Source organism: Diabrotica virgifera, chromosome 8 (genome assembly GCF_917563875.1).
Source record: "Diabrotica virgifera virgifera chromosome 8, PGI_DIABVI_V3a".
Taxonomy (NCBI): domain Eukaryota; kingdom Metazoa; phylum Arthropoda; class Insecta; order Coleoptera; family Chrysomelidae; genus Diabrotica; species Diabrotica virgifera.
The window spans coordinates 123235332-123254261 of record NC_065450.1 but is presented as its reverse complement, the minus strand read 5'-3'; the positions used below and the strand labels follow the sequence as shown (position 1 = coordinate 123254261).

General features: G+C 33.3%; 2 protein-coding genes across 10 annotated transcripts in view; one reads left to right on the top strand and one right to left on the bottom strand.

Annotated features, from left to right (window-relative positions):
- The window catches only part of LOC126889823 (cold shock domain-containing protein E1), a 193313-nt gene extending 188165 nt beyond the window's left edge, over window positions 1-5148 (bottom strand). For both annotated transcript variants that reach the window (XM_050658499.1, XM_050658500.1), the window contains exon 1: window positions 5031-5148. The gene's annotated coding sequence lies outside the window, so the exon portion shown is untranslated. The remainder of the gene's footprint in view (window positions 1-5030) is intronic.
- Window positions 1-18930, top strand: part of LOC126889825 (ataxin-3-like) — a 157079-nt gene that overhangs the window by 104458 nt on the left and 33691 nt on the right. For 4 of the 8 annotated variants that reach the window (XM_050658504.1, XM_050658507.1, XM_050658505.1 and 1 more), the window contains 2 exons: window positions 5409-5509; window positions 5561-5684. The exons of 1 other annotated variant lie outside the window; for it this stretch is intronic. In XM_050658504.1, coding sequence (XP_050514461.1) covers window positions 5486-5509; window positions 5561-5684 — 148 coding nt within the window. In that variant the 5' untranslated portion in view covers window positions 5409-5485. Of the gene's footprint in view, window positions 1-5206; window positions 5354-5408; window positions 5510-5560; window positions 5685-18930 lie in introns of those variants that run through there. 3 more of the 8 variants (XM_050658508.1, XM_050658502.1, XM_050658503.1) reach the window with 2 other exon arrangements.

Sequence of the window (18930 nt, the reverse complement as noted above, 5' to 3'; positions counted from 1 at the left end):
TGCAGATTTTTTCTCGTGGATGTTAAAATTTTTGTAAATGCTATTTTATGTTTCCTTTGTGATTCTATGTTACGTTTATTTGTTAAAAAAAAGTCTAAATTTTTGTTCATAGCATTTATGGCCGTTTGTTTCAATAGACCAAAAATGTTACCAAAATTCTGGTTTAATAGATTATTCTTCAAAAATCTTGTATTATATTATTAAAATCACTCATTTTACCATTTTTTCCCATATCTAGAGACTCCAGAAAAACTCATAATGCAATTTTTGTTGTTTTTTATTATTAACTTTATATTTTGACCCTATTTTATAATGACCGGTAAAAAATACCGGGGATCTGTAATTACGTGCTAATATTGGGATGTCTGTAGTTAAGGGTTAAGGAAAAATCCCGAAACAGGTCGATTTTTATTTTTAAGTTATGATATTGTGGCATATATGGTATACTAGTGACGTCATCAGTCTGGGCGTGATGACGTAATCAATGATTTTTTAAATGAGAATTGGGGTTGTGTGGTAGCTCATTTGAAAGGTTCTTCAATTCTCTATTCAGTAATGTAAACATTTACATCATTATTTATACAGGGTGTCCTTCTACTTCTTTTTTTGTCAAATAATTTAATTTAATAAAAATTTTTTGGACACCCTGTATACATAATTATGTAAATGTTTATATTACTGAATAGAGAATTGAAGAACCTTTCAAATGAGCTAGCACACGACCCCTATTCTCATTTAAAAAAATCATCGATTACGTCATCACGTCCAGATGGATGACATCACTAGTATACCATATATGCCACAATATCATAACTTAATAAAAATCGACCTGTTTCGGGATTTTTCCTTAAAGTCGCCGGTTTACGAAATAACGAATTTATTCCTTTCATTTGCACCATACTGTCGGTGGAAAATAGTGTTGTGCACGCTTGATTAGCAATTAAAAAACAAAGGAGTTTTGAATATTGTATTGCAAAAAAAATTCTTAGGGATTTCATCAATTGATGTTTAAAGAATATCTACCTACCTCGGCAACATTCAAATTTTCAGTTTTTCACATAATTTTTGAGGGTTAAAAATGGCAGATTTCGCAATTTTTCAATTTTTAATCGCTTATATGTCAAAAACTATCATTTTTAGAGAAAAGTCACTAACGACCTTTTCTGTTTGGAATGATACAAAAAACCTAAAAAAACTTTTTTCCATGCAAAAAAAAATAATTTTAGGAAAAAAACAAAAAAAAAACCTTAAAAAAATTTTTGACCACCTTTTGGTCCTGGCAACATGTAAATTTGTTAAAAGTTTGAGTAAGATTGTGCAAAAAATCCGAATCAGAATATTTTTCCTAGCGGATGCGCAGTGGCTTTCTGGACTAAATGTATAAGGTATTTATTGTATACAGGCTTAACCTCAGGTTCCTGAGGTTAAAATAGGCCGATTTAAGCTAACTTACCTTAGTACAAAGTTTATAATAACCTAGATACAGGGTGTCCAAGTTAAACTTTTTTTTATTTATTATTGAATATTTCCTGACAGGCATGAGATATCAACACAAAATTTGGTATGTGGGGGTTTTTTGGGACGAGAAAACTAAATTCCCTACCAAAAATTATGTGTTGCCCAGAGGGCGCCACATACGCCTTTCAGCACTCATTTAATACATTCAATTTTTTTTATCCATCACTCCGTATAATTTTGACATTAAAATTTTTATTCCCCTATTAGTTTTACTTAAAAAAGGTATACCTCTTTCATCTTGTGAAACTCAACCGTTTTCGAGATAAACGCATTTTAAATCTGCGGTGCAACATAATTTTTAGCATAATATCATTGTATGTAGTTACACCAGAAAAATAGCTTAAAACCATAAAATTATCCAAAAATGTATTGCAAATTTCTTCAAATGGAATTTGCGATGCAATTACATAAATTTGAGAACTGGCACAATTATTATAGTTTTAAGTTATTTTTCAGGTGTAACTACAATGATATTATGCTAAAAATGATGGTGTATCGCAGATTTAAAATGCGTTTATCTCGAAAACGGTTGAGTTTAGGGAGATGAAAGAAGTATACCTTTTTTAAGTAAAACTAATAGGAGAATAAAAATTTTAATGTCAAAATTATACAGAGTGAGGGATAAAAAAAATTGAACGAAATAAATGAGTGCTGAAAGGCGTATGTGGCGCCCTCTGGGCAACACATAATTTTTGGTAGGGAATTTAGTTTTCTCGACCTAAAAAACCCCCACATACCAAATTTCATGTTGTTATCTCATACCTGTCAGGAAATATTCAATAATAAATAAAAAAAGTTTAACTTTGACACCCTGTATCTCGGTTATTATAAACTTTGTACTAAGGTAAGTTAGCTTAAATCGGCCTATTTTTACCTCAGAAACCTGAGGTTAAGCTATGGCCCATTCTTTACCAAACACCCTGTATATAATGCTTGCCCCCCCCCCCCCCAATCAAAATTTCAAATGACGCCCCTGAGTTTTACACAGTATCATAAAAAATAAACTTTGAACTCATTCGTACATACTTGCAATTATGATAATCCTAACGCTCAGTGTCCTATTTATAGATCAGGTCATAATTCAAAAAATGTAAAGATTAAATTAATTTCATGAATATTTCCTTATTAAGTAAGAACAAGATTACTGATAATTATGTATGTACAAGTAAAATTTTGAACTGATACTGCACACATCTTATGGAAAATATTGTCACCCAAATTCAATAAAATTTACATGAATAGATTCATATCGTAATTACAATCATTCCATATCATTCAATTGTAATTAACTTTTATCCAATCACATTTTTGATTTCATAAAACTGTCATTCATACTATCAGTCTAGTGGCTATTGAAACAGCTTAACCCAGAGTGACCTAAGCTGATTAGAGGAACTATAATATTCATACTTTTGTACTACTGACCAAATTGTACCTGTGGGTCATTCAACGAATGTAAGACTCTCTTGGATTATCGACAACGAATAGTTTACTGTGCAACATAAGAAGTACGAAAGTAAATGGCTCTAATAATTATTCCAATAAACAACAATGTAATTTTCAATTTACTTTCGTTCTTCATATTTTGCACAGTAAAATATTTGTTGTCAAGATAATCTAAGAGAGCCGTATATTCGTTGAATGACCCATACTTTATTATCTATAAGATCTGTCTTAAACCTCTGCCTTAACCCTCGTAAGGCGGTGCGGGGTGCAGCTGCACCCCAGACCTAGTTTTTCTCACCTATCTTTTTTAATAAATTTTTTAAATTTTTGTCCATTTTTTTATTTGTATTAAACTCAATTCTAAACGTATTCCACCCATTACAGCATTTAAAACTCTTTGCGTTTACGTGCTTTTTTGAAAAAATGTCTTAGGTGCAAATGATGAAAATTTCGTATCCTGAATTGGACGCTTCTGATGTTCCACTTGGAGCTAACAGAGCTACGGGACAAGGTTGGTGTTACTTATGTCAGAGAAAAAAGACAGAAAGTCCCGGTATAACTGTATTGTGTGTAAAAACTTTGTGTTGCTCATTCTGTGAAAAATTCCATGTGTTTGTCTTGTGACGATAATAATTTTGTTTCAGAAGAAATGGGTACTTTTTTGTAAAATTATGTTTCGTACTATAATAAATAAGTCCTAATTATCTTTCAAATTAATTTCCACGACATTCACATTATATAAAAAAATGGATTTACAGATGGGGTGCACATGCACCCCACACCGTTGTTTACGTAAGAATCTAAGCACCGCCTTACGAGGGTTAATACCTAAAGAATGTTTAATGTACTGGAGATGCACAGAATCTCTTTTCCCTCTTTAACTCGTTTATATTCTCATTTGATTTTAGATTTATTTATATCAATTTACTGCGTTAATAATCAAAATTCAGAGTTGGCACAATGATATGAAATGATTGTAATTTTTAGACGAATCTATTCATGTAAATTTTATTTCATTTGAGTGAAATATTGTCCATAAGATGTGTATGGTGTCCTTTCGAAAAAAACATAATTAGGGTGTTAATTAGTTAAATAATACTGGTACTATTTTTGGGAACCTATTTTGATTTTACTATAGAGATATAATAAGAAAGAATGTAATAATGCTCTTGTTGCAAGGCACAGAAACGTTTCCCCGAATGTGACATCTGAAGACTTCTGTATTCAGGAAAATAAAATTGTTATTATTAAGATATTTCTTAATCACTTATATATTACTTAATATATTTCTTGAAAACAACCACGGATATTGCAAATAGTCATTTTTGAAAACATAAGATACTAATAACTATACAATATCCTAATGAGTGTTGATGTCGATATATTTTACATAATTACTTAAATATAGTAGGTACCCAAGGCTGTACATAATTTTTTACAATGAGAAAATGTATTTGTACTGCAGAAAATAAGTTTAAATACATTTACTACTAGGTAGTTATATATAAATAAAACTATAAACAATTATTTAGGACATAAACCATTCAACATCTATTACAAAATATAAAACAAATAAATCTAAATAATCAATTAAAACCTAATAATTTGTTATAGTTTTTATGGCTAATGCCAAATTATAAATCTACCAATGTTTTTCTGATGTTCTATTATTCATAATAATAAACTCAGGTTAATAATCCTCTTTAAATCTAAAACAAGAGTAATCCCAGTAATGGATACAAATGTTCCTGTTATTGATTTATTTGTAGTTCGCATTTTTTACTTTTCTGTTTTATTCAATAAGCCATATCGGGCCTGTTTCTATTTAAAACTTATATTAATTTAACGTTTAAAAAAACAAGAAATATTACAACTACGTCGAGACCTGCCGCACAAAAGAAGCAATGCAAGAAGCGTTCAGTGAATCGGTTTATCAGAATACCAACTACTCATTTTCCTAAATTATTAGTCTGAACGATTTTACTACAATATAACGACAAAACGTACGTATGATTTAGTGAAATGTTGGGGGTTTTATACAAAAATTTGATAAAATTTTAACTCACCACGACACAGCACAGCACTGACGACATGCCGCCATGTTGAATGTCAACATGTTAGGAGAAAAACAAAAACCCACAAAATCCCAAACTGTCAAGATATGCAAGGAAGAGCGAAGTTGCATGCTCACAGTTGTCAACAATAACGAATTTCATTGGTTGAAGTTGAATGAAATTTATGTATGACAGCACATGACAATGGCAGTGACAGTTTCTTTTAAGATTAAAATTAGGTTAAATATTTCAACAACATTAAAAAATAACAGAAATGAAAATAAATAAACGTGGACATGTTTAAATGATACAGTGAAGAATAATATATAGTTTTAGTAATCATGTATAAATTTATTAGGTATTCACTTACAATAACAGATATTCTTTTAGGTTAATCTATTTATAATTTTGAGTCAGAGGAAATAGAAACAAAAAAGTTTTATTTAATTTTGCATTTTCAACTTACTATGGAAGCAATATTTCACGAAAAGGTGGTTTAGTTAATTCGTAAACGACTATGTTTAATAAAAGTATAATTTTAGCAAGAGGGTTCTCTATGTGCTCAACACTGCTTGAATTCATTATTACAAGGATCATATTTTACAGCTGTAGATCTAAGTACTTTAGCCGAAAAGTTAGATGATGAGGAAAGACAACGGATGGCAGGTCAGTAAATAATAAACCTTAATATGGCATAAACAGTTGTGCTACAAAAAGTAATTGGATATAATTTCCTTATGTTCGTATTTTATATCTTTATATCATTGAACTGATGAATCTTTAAGAAAAGAAGATAGTTTTAAAAAGTATGTTATCATTTGTGAAAAATTCAATAACATAAGGTTTGTTCCAACTGCCACTTTTGTACGGTTTTAAAACGATCACGAAACTGTTTGGCATCGATTTTATGCGCATGCTTTGACTTAGCATTGTTTGCTTACGGTACAGTGGCTGTGGCGAAGGTGAAACATGTTAGAACAGACAGAGATGTAACCAGGATGATCCTAAGGGGTGGGGGGTTACAACTAATTGATGGTCTCTGGGGGGTATGGAATAGTAATGGTGTTAGCGTATAGGGCTCAAAGTACATCCAAATGGGGGGGGGTTATAACCCCCAAAACCATCCCCTGGTTACGCCTATGGGAACGGATTTTGACACTATCCTAAGTACTGGTTATTTGTTTGAAGGTTCTGGCCATTTGTTTAAAATAGGCCAAAAAATAAAAAAAACAACAACAATTAGTTTCTTGTCATTTGTTTGTTTGCCACTTTGTCTACTCTTTCTGTATTTTAACCAGAAATAGTGATTTATTTTTCTTAATTAATTTGAAAAATGTATATTAGTTACCTAGTTGAAACATTGTGCACAAGAATACATAATACCTATTTATATTTGGACAGCGTTATGCATAACTTGACCAAGCACCATTTCTTTAATATCGAGATAACAGCGGATTCTGGTGACACATAGTTAAAACTATCTTGGAAAAAATCCCTGTTATTGTCACGTTAACGGTTACTAAGAAAAACAAAATTAAACCAAGCGACATTAATCCACTTACCATTAAGCGACCATTAAGCAACCAAGAAACGAAAAACTTTGAAGCCATTTATCTCAAAACTATGTTTTGGTGCTTGGTCGAGTTATGCATAACGCCGTCCATTTATGAGAATACGTAATTGTTTATCCATCCATGCCAGAACCATCAACCATCTTCACAAAACACAAACATCAAGTTCAGTTATAAATGGAACGAAAACGATACCAAATTATTATTAGATTTACAGCCCTATACTTTATTACCAAAATGTTAGAGGACTAAGAACTAAACTGTCTGACCTCAGCTTGAATGTCAGCAACTGTTCCTATGATATCATTATCTTAACTGAAACGTGGCTCACACCTGAAATTACGGATGCTGAACTTGGGCTTCTCAACTACAATATCTACAGAACCGACCGCTCTAAGGACTCCAGTGTCTTCAGTAGAGGTGGGGGAGTATTGATTGCCATTAAGAACTCAATTCCTTCTTGTCAAATTCAGTCTGATCCTTCGATTGAACAGTTGTTTGTTCTCTTTAATAACGAATCTATAATGGGTACAGTATATTTTCCACCTAAATCTATAGCTACTTTATACCAATCATACTTTGAACAGCTTATCACTATAAGCGAGCAATACGATAGAGCAAACCTTTTTCTATTGGGTGATTTTAATCTTCCATCTGCAGTTTGGGATGTCGATGATTATTGTTCCGTTGCTTCTCCTCAGCCTACAGCTACACAATCTGAAGCTGATTCTATTGAAACTATATCCAATATCTGTGCTTTTTTCAATCTCTTCCAGACCAATGAAATAACCAACGATAGAGGAGTTACACTTGATCTCATTTTATCTCCATTGGGTATTGATGTATTGAAGGCTATCGATACTTTAATTACAGTGGACACACATCATCCTCCGCTTGAATGCAGTTTGCCACTCAAAATCACAAATGATCATTCATCTGGTGAAGAGTATTATTATGACTTTGTTCATGCTGACTATGCAGCAATTCGTTCTTCCCTTGAAGCAATTAATTGGGATGGTGCACTTCAAGGAAAAGAGCTCTCTGACATGGTTTCTGTATTTTACGACATTTTTTATTCCATCATTGATCGTTTTGTTCCGCTAAAAAATCTGTGATAAGAAATTTCCATGCTGGTACTCCTCTGAGCTGAAGAAGTTGCTTCACGAGAAGAAATCAGCACACAAGATATATAAGAGCACAAGGTGTCCAGAAAGTTATGCAGCATTTAGTAACTTAAGAACTAGATGTAAATTTTTATCAAGACAGTGTTATGCTGATTACATTCAACGTACCGAACATTCTATTGTTAATAACGTTAAATCCTTTTGGAAATTTGTAAGTAGTAAAAGGGAAAATAACGCTATACCTAATACAATGACTCTTGGAGATCGTACTGCCTTCAATGGAACTGATATTGCTAATCTTTTTGCTAACCAATTCTCTTCCGTCTATACTAACCAATCCTTACATCCGCATGTAACCCAGATTTCACCTCTGGTTAATGTGTCTAATTATCACATTGAAATTTCAAAAATCTATGAAAAACTGTCTGAACTCAATACCAACAAAGGTCCTGGTCCTGATGGAATTCCTCCCACTTTCCTTAAAACATTCAGCTTCATTCTATCGCGCCCACTTTTTTATATATTTAATAAGTCTTTATTAACAGGGGAATTCCCAGACTACTGGAAAAATTCTTATGTCACTCCAATATATAAATCAGGTCGAAAATCGGATATAGGTAACTATCGTCCCATTTGTATTCTTAGTGCTATTCCTAAAGTTTTTGAGAGCATTATTTCCGATTATTTAAGTTATGACTTCTCGCCAATTATAGGGGCCCAACAATTAGGATTTACATCCAAAAAAATCAGCAGAATTGGGTCTCATAACATATGTTGATTTTTTGACAGATGCTCTTGAGAGGGGTTTACAAGTTGACTCTGTGTATTCTGACTTTTCCAAAGCTTTCGACAAAGTTAACCATGAGCTCTTGATTCATAAACTTTATTTATACGGAGTTGATGGCCTTATATTGAAGTGGCTCAAGAGCTATCTTACGCAAAGATCACAAATTGTCAGGGTTAATCATCACTATTCTTATACCATCTCAGTTACCTCAGGTGTACCACAAGGATCACACTTGGGACCTCTGTTGTTTAATATATTTATTAATGATCTAATACCCTGTTTCCAAGTAAGTGAAACTTTGTTATTCGCTGATGATTTAAAATGTTTTAAAATAATCACATGTGAGGCTGATTCACTTAGTCTACAAGGTGATATTGATCGCCTATCTAACTGGTGTATGCAAAATGGTATGTGTTTGAATGCATCCAAATGCCATATTCTTCGTTTTCACCGAACTCATCATCCAATCATCTTCGAATATAGTATAAATAATCTGACCTTACATTCTGCCTCTGAAACTAGAGATCTAGGTGTGATCCTTGACTCCGCCCTTAGCTATAAATCGCACATTTCCAGTACAATACAGAAGTCTATGAAGATGCTTGGCTTTATAAAAAGAACCACCAGAGACTTTACAAACATCTTAGCTATTAAATCCCTTTATTTCTCCCTGGTTAGATCTCATTTCGATTACTGTTCCACAATTTGGTCCCCCTATTACTTTACTCATAAACTGAAACTTGAGGCTGTCCAACACAATTTTCTGAGATATACTGCCACTAAGATGCATGTATACTATGACTATTCTGTATTAGAGCGCATACTGAACTTACCTCCTCTTGAGGTACGCAGAAAACAAAGAGACTTAATAATTTTATTTAAAATTATCAACGGGCTGTGTAACTGCCCCGAGCTTCTCTCCAAAATATCTCTATTTGTCCCCAGTCGTTCGACTAGGCAGGTGCAAACCTTTCATGTCTCTTTTCATAGATTCAATTATTCTTACAACACATTTATTCCTAGAACTCTTCGATTAGCTAACTCATTAAATAACCTCTAAATTTTTAATATATCAGTTTCCCGCTTTAAAAACCATATTTCTTCCCTAACTTTTTAACTTTTTAATATTTTCGGCCAGAGCTTTTGCATTGTGATTAGTGTTACATGACCTGTATGTATTAGATAGCTCAAAACCGTTATACCTTGATGTAAGTGATATCTTTTGTTTGTAATTGTACTGACCTAATGTTATCTTATTCTTTTTTTTTTCTTTTTTGTAACTGTACTACTCATAGCATTATTTTTTCTCAAACCACTTTATGTTATATTATGATAATTTATGTTATATAATTGGTTAACATTAATGTTATATATAATTGTATAATTATGTTATATAATTTAGAACACTGTAACGTTTATATCTGAATAGGGCTTGCCCGTGAATAAATAAATAGATTTATATGTATATAAAATATAAATAATGCAAACTTGTTACTTTAGACTTTAGACATCAAAAATACCAAAGTACTGAGACTAAAAATACCTCAATATTTAAATGATAATAAAACAGAACAAGGAAATTCCATGTATTGTTCAAGCAATCTATATAGTGTAATAGGTAAGATTTGTAGCTTTGGGTAGTTCTTCTTTAAGCTATTAGGCCGGCAGCTGTTTTTTTCTGGTAATTAAATATGTAGTTAAAAATATTTATTTATACTTAGGTAAATACCGTTAAAGCAGGACATAACATCGTATGTGTTAAAATTAATTTTATCAATTTTTTAATTACATTTAACCTCACAGGGACCCTCCCTCTTACCGCATGCTTGCATTAATAACTGATGTAGAATAGCTTTTATAATTAATCTTGTTATTGTCAGAATTATTGATGATAAAAGAACTTTATAAAAACACAGTTAGATCTAAAATTACTTTAGGTATACAGTTCAAAACTTTTAAAATTCAGCACAAAATGCAAGCATGTCCCCGTTCTTTTTTTATTTATTAAAAATACAAAATCTAAAAACATTTTTTTAACCGAGTCTTTTCATTACTACACTTATGCTTGGAAAATGAATTGCACAACACAACAATTAAAACACTGATACACTTAACTCATTTTCTCCTTCTTCCGTATTTTCTTCGTCACTATCATCGTCCAATTCAATAATAAATTTATTTCCACCATTAATGCGGAAGATCCCAATCTTCTTATAATATTCTTCCACTTTGATCACTTTAGCGATTCTTTTCTGCCAGTCTACTTTGGTAATATTGGCTACTTCTTTTTTAATTATCTCAATTACCTTTTTGTCAAATGTAGGAAATGTATTTGAATGCCTTATACATGGTTTGAATTGTCCCCAAATTAACTCAATAGGATTGAAAACACAAAAATAGGGGGAAGTCTCAATATAGTGTGTCCATGCTTTTCAGCAATACTCTCTAGAGCGTATAATTTTCTAAATTGCTTCGTGTGTAGAACTTCAATAAGTTGTTTTTTTGTGTAAAAATCTTCGAAATACAAATCATTTTCCATTAAAAAATTTTGCAGGTCAGCTTTCTTTGAAGATGTATTTGGTATTTTGGTGAGCTGTCGGGAATGATAGGAAGCGTTGTCAAGCACTATTACGCTGGTATTCTCCAAGTTTGGGATCAGCGGGTTTTCAAACCAATCTTCAAAAATGTCAGCTTCCATATTCTTGTGGTAGTCAACGTTACAATCTTCCATTTTCTTCCCACATAATTTTAAAGCATTCGGAACCCATCCCTCACTTCCTCCGCAATGTACAATAATTAGCTGCGAGCCTTTATTTGCAAGCATTTCTGGTATGCACATGCTTGAAACATCTGTCCATCCTTTCTTTACTGTATCGTGGGTATCATACCAAGTTTAATCTAAATAATAAATTCTCCTATTTTCTTGCCTATATTTAGTAATTTCTTCTATGTACATATTACGTCTGTTGACTATTCTTTGGCTTTCCATAATTATTGCTTGACGTTTATTTATTTTTTTTTAATTTAAGGCCCATTTTTTATCCAGTTTTGAAGAGTTTTCTCACAGCAGTTCATATTTCGACCGGTTGTTTCCAATTTCTTTCTTATTATTTCTATTGTAGGTATTTCACTGCTTTTGTACCAGTCGTATATTGTGGTTTTCAATAGTTTTACAAGTGAAGGATTTAAAGGTCTTGAAAATTTGTAGTCACATCGTTTCTTGCGATGATAGGGTTCATTTTTAACTATTCTGTATACAGTAGAAAGTGGAATTTCTGTTAAACCAGAGGTGGCTTGTGCCAATAGTGTTTCATCGAAGCCGAATTTCGTACGTAGATTTTTGTATACATTCAAACATACTTACTGTGTTTCAGCATTTAAATGCATTCGAATCTTCTTTACGGGCACTTTTTTTAGTAATTACATTCACACAAGCACTGGCAATTTCTACAATATCAGCGTTATCGTACGCGATATTTACATTATCCTACGGGCGCGACATCACTATTCACATTAATTAAATTACAATAATCAACACTTTACACTCTCCAAACGAAATACTAAACCAAGATTCAAAATAATTACAGCAAACAAAACACTCGAATCACTTAACACACGTACACTCCAGTACTAATACACTGCTAGCTACCGAACTAAAACTACTATCGTTTTGCACGAAACTTGTGAATAGATGGGCGGTCTGGGCGTAAAAACACAGATGCGTTCAAAGGGTCGCTTCTTAAACGTTTGACCTATAATATCTTTATTTGAAGAATATCATATTTCACCGGCTTAAAGCTATTCCACAATATGTTTTACTTGGACAATACATAAACACCAAATACACCTGTCAAATTAGAATTGTGTGAATTATTATAATGAACGATTGACCAAGAATGATAAATACTTAAAAAAACTAACAACGCAAAAATAATCTAATAATTGAAAAAAATGTTAATAATTTATTAATAGTAAAATGTTAAGAATAAATAATATTAAAGTGCAGCTGAAAGCACTTAACTTCACTTTGAATACTTTGAAATAAAAATAAAACCACCTGAACCTGAACTAAAATGAGAATTTTTGGAGGTATTGTATAATGCGCAGGTTAGTCCAAACGGTAATAGCTTTTGACCAGAGGTACTGAAATGACGATTCAGAAACCGTACGTCGGACGATCCCAAGTTGAGTTGGAACGACAAAGGGACTAAAGGGACTATACAATGAACGGTCCATTTTCAGTTAGAACGCATCTAACTCGACGAGTTGGAACAAACCTATAGTTAATCATTTTTTCTAAAATGATAGTAGGGATATTTTATCATACGATACCTCGTTTTTAAACTAGGGGGAGTTTAAATGGTCCATTTTCAGTTGGAACGCATTTTATCTATTGCGCCGAAGAGTTACCGTACATTGTATGATTCTCGACGAGTTGGAACATACCTATAGTTAATAATTTTTTCTAAAATGATAGTAGGGATATTTTATCATACGATACCTCGTTACGATACGGTACCTCGTAACTAGGGGGGATGTAATTCAAATTTACCCTACCATAATGCTTGTTTGTAATTGGTCCAACCACAGGCAAGTTTACTTCACTAAATTATGAAATTTTGACACTATTGCTATTTATGAAATTTGGACACTAATTCACTAATTTTGAGTATTTTTTGCCAAACTTCCGGCAATAACTGTTTAACCGGAAATGACATCAACATTGGAACTAAATATTTGAGCCTGACTTTTCAATACACGATGATTGATATACCACATATACCACATCGATAGGTACTAGTTCTGGAGCTATAATGGGGCACTTCCGATTACATTCTTTTAATCGGAAGTGATATAAAAACCAGAAGTATATATTTATTCACATCTTATTAAAGCACGTCAAGTAATATATTGCTTGTACTATTTCAGCGACTTTAAAATAGTACTTCCGGTTAAAACTCTAAAACCGGAAGCATGAGGTCAAATTTTTCACCTTTAATCCCTTCGCGCCGGTCGCTTTATGGCAAGTCGGACCTATATACGGATACAACTAATTAAACTAGATTTACAGTCGGAAAAATGAAAGAATACCCATGAGCGATCACATCAATCAAATATTTTGTATTTGCTGTTTTTTTTTTCATAAATAACAAACGAGAGAGATAGATTAATAATCTGAATAATATGTGATTGATGTGATCGTTCATGGGTATTCTTTCATTTTTCCGACTGTAAATATGAACATTCGGATTGAACAAAAATACCTTAAATATGATGCAGACTTCTGCACCACCTTATATGCCGAACGCAAACTCATGATGTACCTGTGTGAATGTCACAGTGTGGCAGTCAAGCATGATGCACACGGGTGCATCACCATATTGAAGGGGTTAATACCATCCTTGGCTTGTAAGCTTTCATTTGACACCTCATTTGTCATTGTATCTGGTATACTGATGGAGGAGTTGTGTTTACACAGTCCCTGGGACAGACGACATGGATATAATTCAATGTTTTCTCATTTTTTCAAAATGGGTGAAAACAAAACAGCAATTACAATAAAATATATATATAATAGCACTAAAGGCCTTAGAGGCCCATGGCTTGAAAAGTTTGTTCGTTCTTCATTTTTACTTTTCTTTAGGTACCTAGATCTTCTCTGGCTTGGTATGTGATTTTTCTCCATTCCTTCCTGTTATTCATTTCTCTTCTCTGGCCTTCTAACCCCATTTTTTCCATATCTTTTTCGACCTCTTGCTTCCATCTATTTTTCGGTCTTCCTTTTCTCTTTTTTGAGGCTATGTTGTAGTTTAGTACCCTTTTTGGAGTCCTCGCGTTCGGCATCCTTTCTATGTGACCTCGCCATCTAAGTCTCTGTGCCTTTATCACTCCTATTATATTAGGTTGATTGTATAATTCCTTTAACTCATTATTTGATCTTCTTAACCATAAACCGTCCCTTATTATTCCTCCATATATCTTCTTCAGGATTTTCTGTTCCCAGATCTCCAGTAAACTTTGTTCATTTTTTGTCATTGTCCATGTCTCACTGCAGTATGTTACTATTGGTTGGATAGTTGTTTTGTATAACTGTATTTTTGCCTTTCTTGATAAAAACTTGCTTTTCGACATTCCATTAAGCGCATGTACACTTTTGTTGCCTGCCATTATTCGAGCTTGTATTTCTTCTTTAATATTCGGTTTACGTGATATTATTGCTCCTAGGAATGTAAATCTTTCTACCATTTCGAATTCGTATGATGTTCCTTCTACTTCTACTTTAAGCTTTTGTCCATTCCTGAACTGACCATCTGTCCATTCCATACATTTTGTTTTAGTTTCATTTATGTGGAGTCCCATTTTCTTCGCTGCTTTTACTATTCTCTGTACTATTTCCTGTAGCTCTTTTGTTCCTCTTGCAAGCAACACCACATCATCCACAAATGGCAAAACTTGGTGTTCTTTTTTGATATAGGGGTGCTTCTCTATTGATTTTTGCTTCTCGCATTATTTTTTCTAGGCATAAGTTAAAGAGTAATGATGACAAAGGATCGCCCTGCCTTACTCCTTCGTTTACTATAAATGTGTCTGATGATTGGTTGTTTATTTTGACTCTATTTTCTGTATTTTCTAAAGTAAGATGTATCATGTTGCGTAACTTTCTGCTAACTCCCAATTCCTCAAGCGCCTCTTTTAAATTCTTCCTCTTTATTCTATCGTACGCTAGCTGGAAATCGATGAATAGCGCTATCGTTGGTAGGTTGTGTTCATAGCTTTCTGCTTGTAATTCTCTGATTACGAATATTTAGTCCGTTGTGCTTTTTCCTCGTCTAAATCCGCACTGATATTCACCTATTATATTTTCAGCTTCTTTTTCAAGTTTATCTTTTATGGATTTTGATAGGATGTTATATATGGTATTTAGTAATGCTACTCCTCTGTAATTACTACATTCTGTTTTGTCTCCTTTTTTGTGTAATGGGCAAATAATTGCTTCCTTCCAATCTTTTGGTATCCGTTCTATTCTCCATATCTCTATTATGATCTTGTATATCCACTCATGTAGCAATTTTCCACCATATTTCATCATATCTGCTGTTATATTATCGCTTCCAGGACATTTGTTATTCTTCAAATCTTTTATGATTTCCTCGATTTCTTCTTTGCTGGGTGAATTATCTTCTATGTCTTCTAAGTGTTCATTTACTGCTTCTGCTTCCATGTATTCTCTTTGGTTTGACTTATTCTTGCCATTTAGTAACTCGTCAAAATACTCTTTCCATCTCTCTACTATTTCTGCTTCATGTGATTTCGGTGATTGTCGTGGAGAATTGGCATTTTTCTGAATTTAGCTTTAGGTTGAATTTCCGGCATGTTTCGAATACCTTTCTTAAGTTTGTTAAGTGATGATTTTCTGATATGCCTATTATAACTATATCGTCCATATATAGGAATGCTTTTTCGGGTGTCAATCCTGAGAATGCTATCGACATCATTCTTGAAAAGCTATTTGGGCAAATGGTAATCTTGTGTACTGAAATGATCCTTTCTCTGTACTGAAGGAGGTGTATTTTCTTGAGGCTTTTTGTAGTGGGATTTGGTGGAAACCCGACATTAGGTCTAGGACTGAAAACCACCTAGATCTTCCCAATTGATCTAGAATTGCATCTATGCGCGGTAACGGGAATTTATCTGTGACTAACTTCTTACCATTTGTCTAAAATCGATGCACAATCTCCACGCCTTGCTTCCATCTATTGATTTTTTAGGTACTAAGACTACTGGACTGTTATATTCCGACGTTGAAGGTTCTACGATACCTTGCCTTAGCATTTTTTTTTTTACCTGCGCATTGACTTCCGATGTTTGAGAATGTGGGGTACGATAATTTTTAATGTATACTGGGGTAGTATCCTTCACCCGTAGCTTCTGTTCGTAAAAATTATTATGTGTTAATATGTCGTCTTTTAACGCAAAGATGTCTGCAAAATCTTCACACAAGGCTACCAGTTTCTCTTTCGCATACTCAGGAACTTCTAGATTCAGTGATTTCTGCAATATTTTCTTCCTGTTTTCCATAACATTCTCTACCTTGTATATGTTGAATAGGTTTAGCTCCAATGTTTTGATGTCATTAGTATTGATAATCGCACTCTCATAGTTTGTATTCAAAACTTTGATATATGGGTTTTTTCTTGAAATGATCGATCTTGCTATGAAAACTCCTTGTATAATCTCCTGTTGTTCTACGACTATATTCGCATGTATACCTTTAAATCCATTGATTAATCTATAAACTTCGCATCTCGGTGGAATTGCTATGTTGTTCTGGTCTGTGTTATCAAGAATATTAAGACTAATGTAATGATCATCGTCAGTTTTTACGTGTAGTTTCAGGTTCTTCTTCTTCTTGTGCCACTCCTATCGGAGATTGGAAATCATCAAGTTTCAGGTTGGAATAGTCTAAAATATATTGATATTTGGTTATGAAGTCTCTCCCGATTATTCCGTCTGTGGGTCTTTCCTAACTACCTGGAAGCTATGAAGAAAAGTGTTTCCATTTAGGTTTAGTGAAGTATCTAACGTTTGCAATTCTCCTTGCGTTACTCCCTTTATTTTGACTGTTGAGTTTGTCTGTATTGCTTGGCGTGGGAAATCATCCTCAATTTTTAGTAAGGAAATATCTGCTGCTGTATCCAGTATAAATTTGTGTATTTTATTGGATATTTTTGTGTAGATTTCTACGAAGTTAGAGAGTGTTAAGTCAAAGTTGTAAATATAATAGCTACTTTCTTTTGTGAGACGGTTGGGATTGACCCTAACCTATTGGCATTATTTGCTCTGTTAAAATTTGATCTACTGTTTCCCCTATTATAATATTCCTGATTTCTCCTATATCTTGGGTCTCCTCTATATCTAGTACCGTTGTTATTTCGCCATTCTCCTTGCTGTCTCTCACAATTGTGTCTATTCCAATTTCTGTCCTGACCTCTACTACTGCCCTAAAGTTGGTCTTATAGTTCAGCACTCTATTCTGCTGCTCATCTGACGTGTCTATTGACAAACATTTTGTCAACGCCTCCTGTGGTGTGTCAAACTTCCCTGCTTCCATTATTATCCTTACCTTTTCCGAACTTGCATTTCGGGTCAATTTATTGACTGTTGCTTCTGCCGCGTATTTTCTAACCAGGTCTCCGGGCATTGCTTCCGCTATATACGCTATTTTCAGTTGTTCTACCAATTCCTCTATGTCTGTAGCGTATGTTGTTGCGTCCCTATGGGCTTGTTTCTTCCCATTCAGCTTGGCTATTACCAATTTAGGGCTATCTCCTTTTATATCTTTCTTTAATGTGTATAATTTTCTCGATGGAATCCTCTGTCGTGATTAGACTTCTTGCTTTTCCAATAAGCCTTGATTTTACCAGCGTTATTGCTGTTTTCGTGCCCTTCTTGTATCGATTTTACAAATTCTAATGCATCCACGAATGCTTGCAGCTTCCCGATTTGTTTCATCGAATTCTCTGGGCAACACCCTACTCGCTGTAGTTAGAAAGTCATTCATATTTAAGGCCATGCTTTCCTCAGTTTCGCTGTCGCACTGTGCTTCTGCTACATCTTATTTTATACGTTGTGTAATCGTCTCGGGAACTATTATCCTTGAGTCTATAGCTTGGAAAGTTCTGATAACCTTATCCTTGATTTTGCAGAAATAATTGCTACAAATAGTACGCTGAGCGTCGTCGTTAAGGATTCCTTCTTTCTTGCTTACCAGCAGTGCAATAAACGCGTTATATGTAGTGATTAGGTTGCTGATTATGTCCAATCGTACTTCTATATTTTTGGGTATTGCTTTTTTCAATGATCTTTTACTCTGTTTATCACTTTCTTTTAACAGGCTATCTAGTTTATTTTCAATAGTTTCCCAATTAGCCGACATTTAAATTAAATCTAATCATTGCTCATTATATTAAAAAAAAAATTATATTATATTACGTTATATCATTAGTAAAATGTCATGTTAATGAATATTAAAGAATAATGTTATATTTTAGAATCCCTATAAAATAATGTCAATATCTTATACTCGGGTCCATCATGATAATAAAAATTTGAAAATAATAATAAAAGTTCGATAAAGGAAGTATAAAAATAAGATAAATTCTTACTTTGTCTCTTTACACCTGGACCACTTCTTTGGATTGTCCTCTTAAAGTTTCTCCCCTCTATTGGACGTTTTGCTTCCCATTTCTAGTTTATAATAACTATTTTCTTCATATTTTTCCTTCGGGTCCAAAAAGGCTGGAGCTTAGCATGCTTTTCCAATTAGGCAGATCGCCATGATGTGGTAATACGTCTAGTGGCTGAGCTGTTGCGCCCTAAGTGCTGGATGTATAATAAAATACCATTCTCACTATAATTATATGTGAACT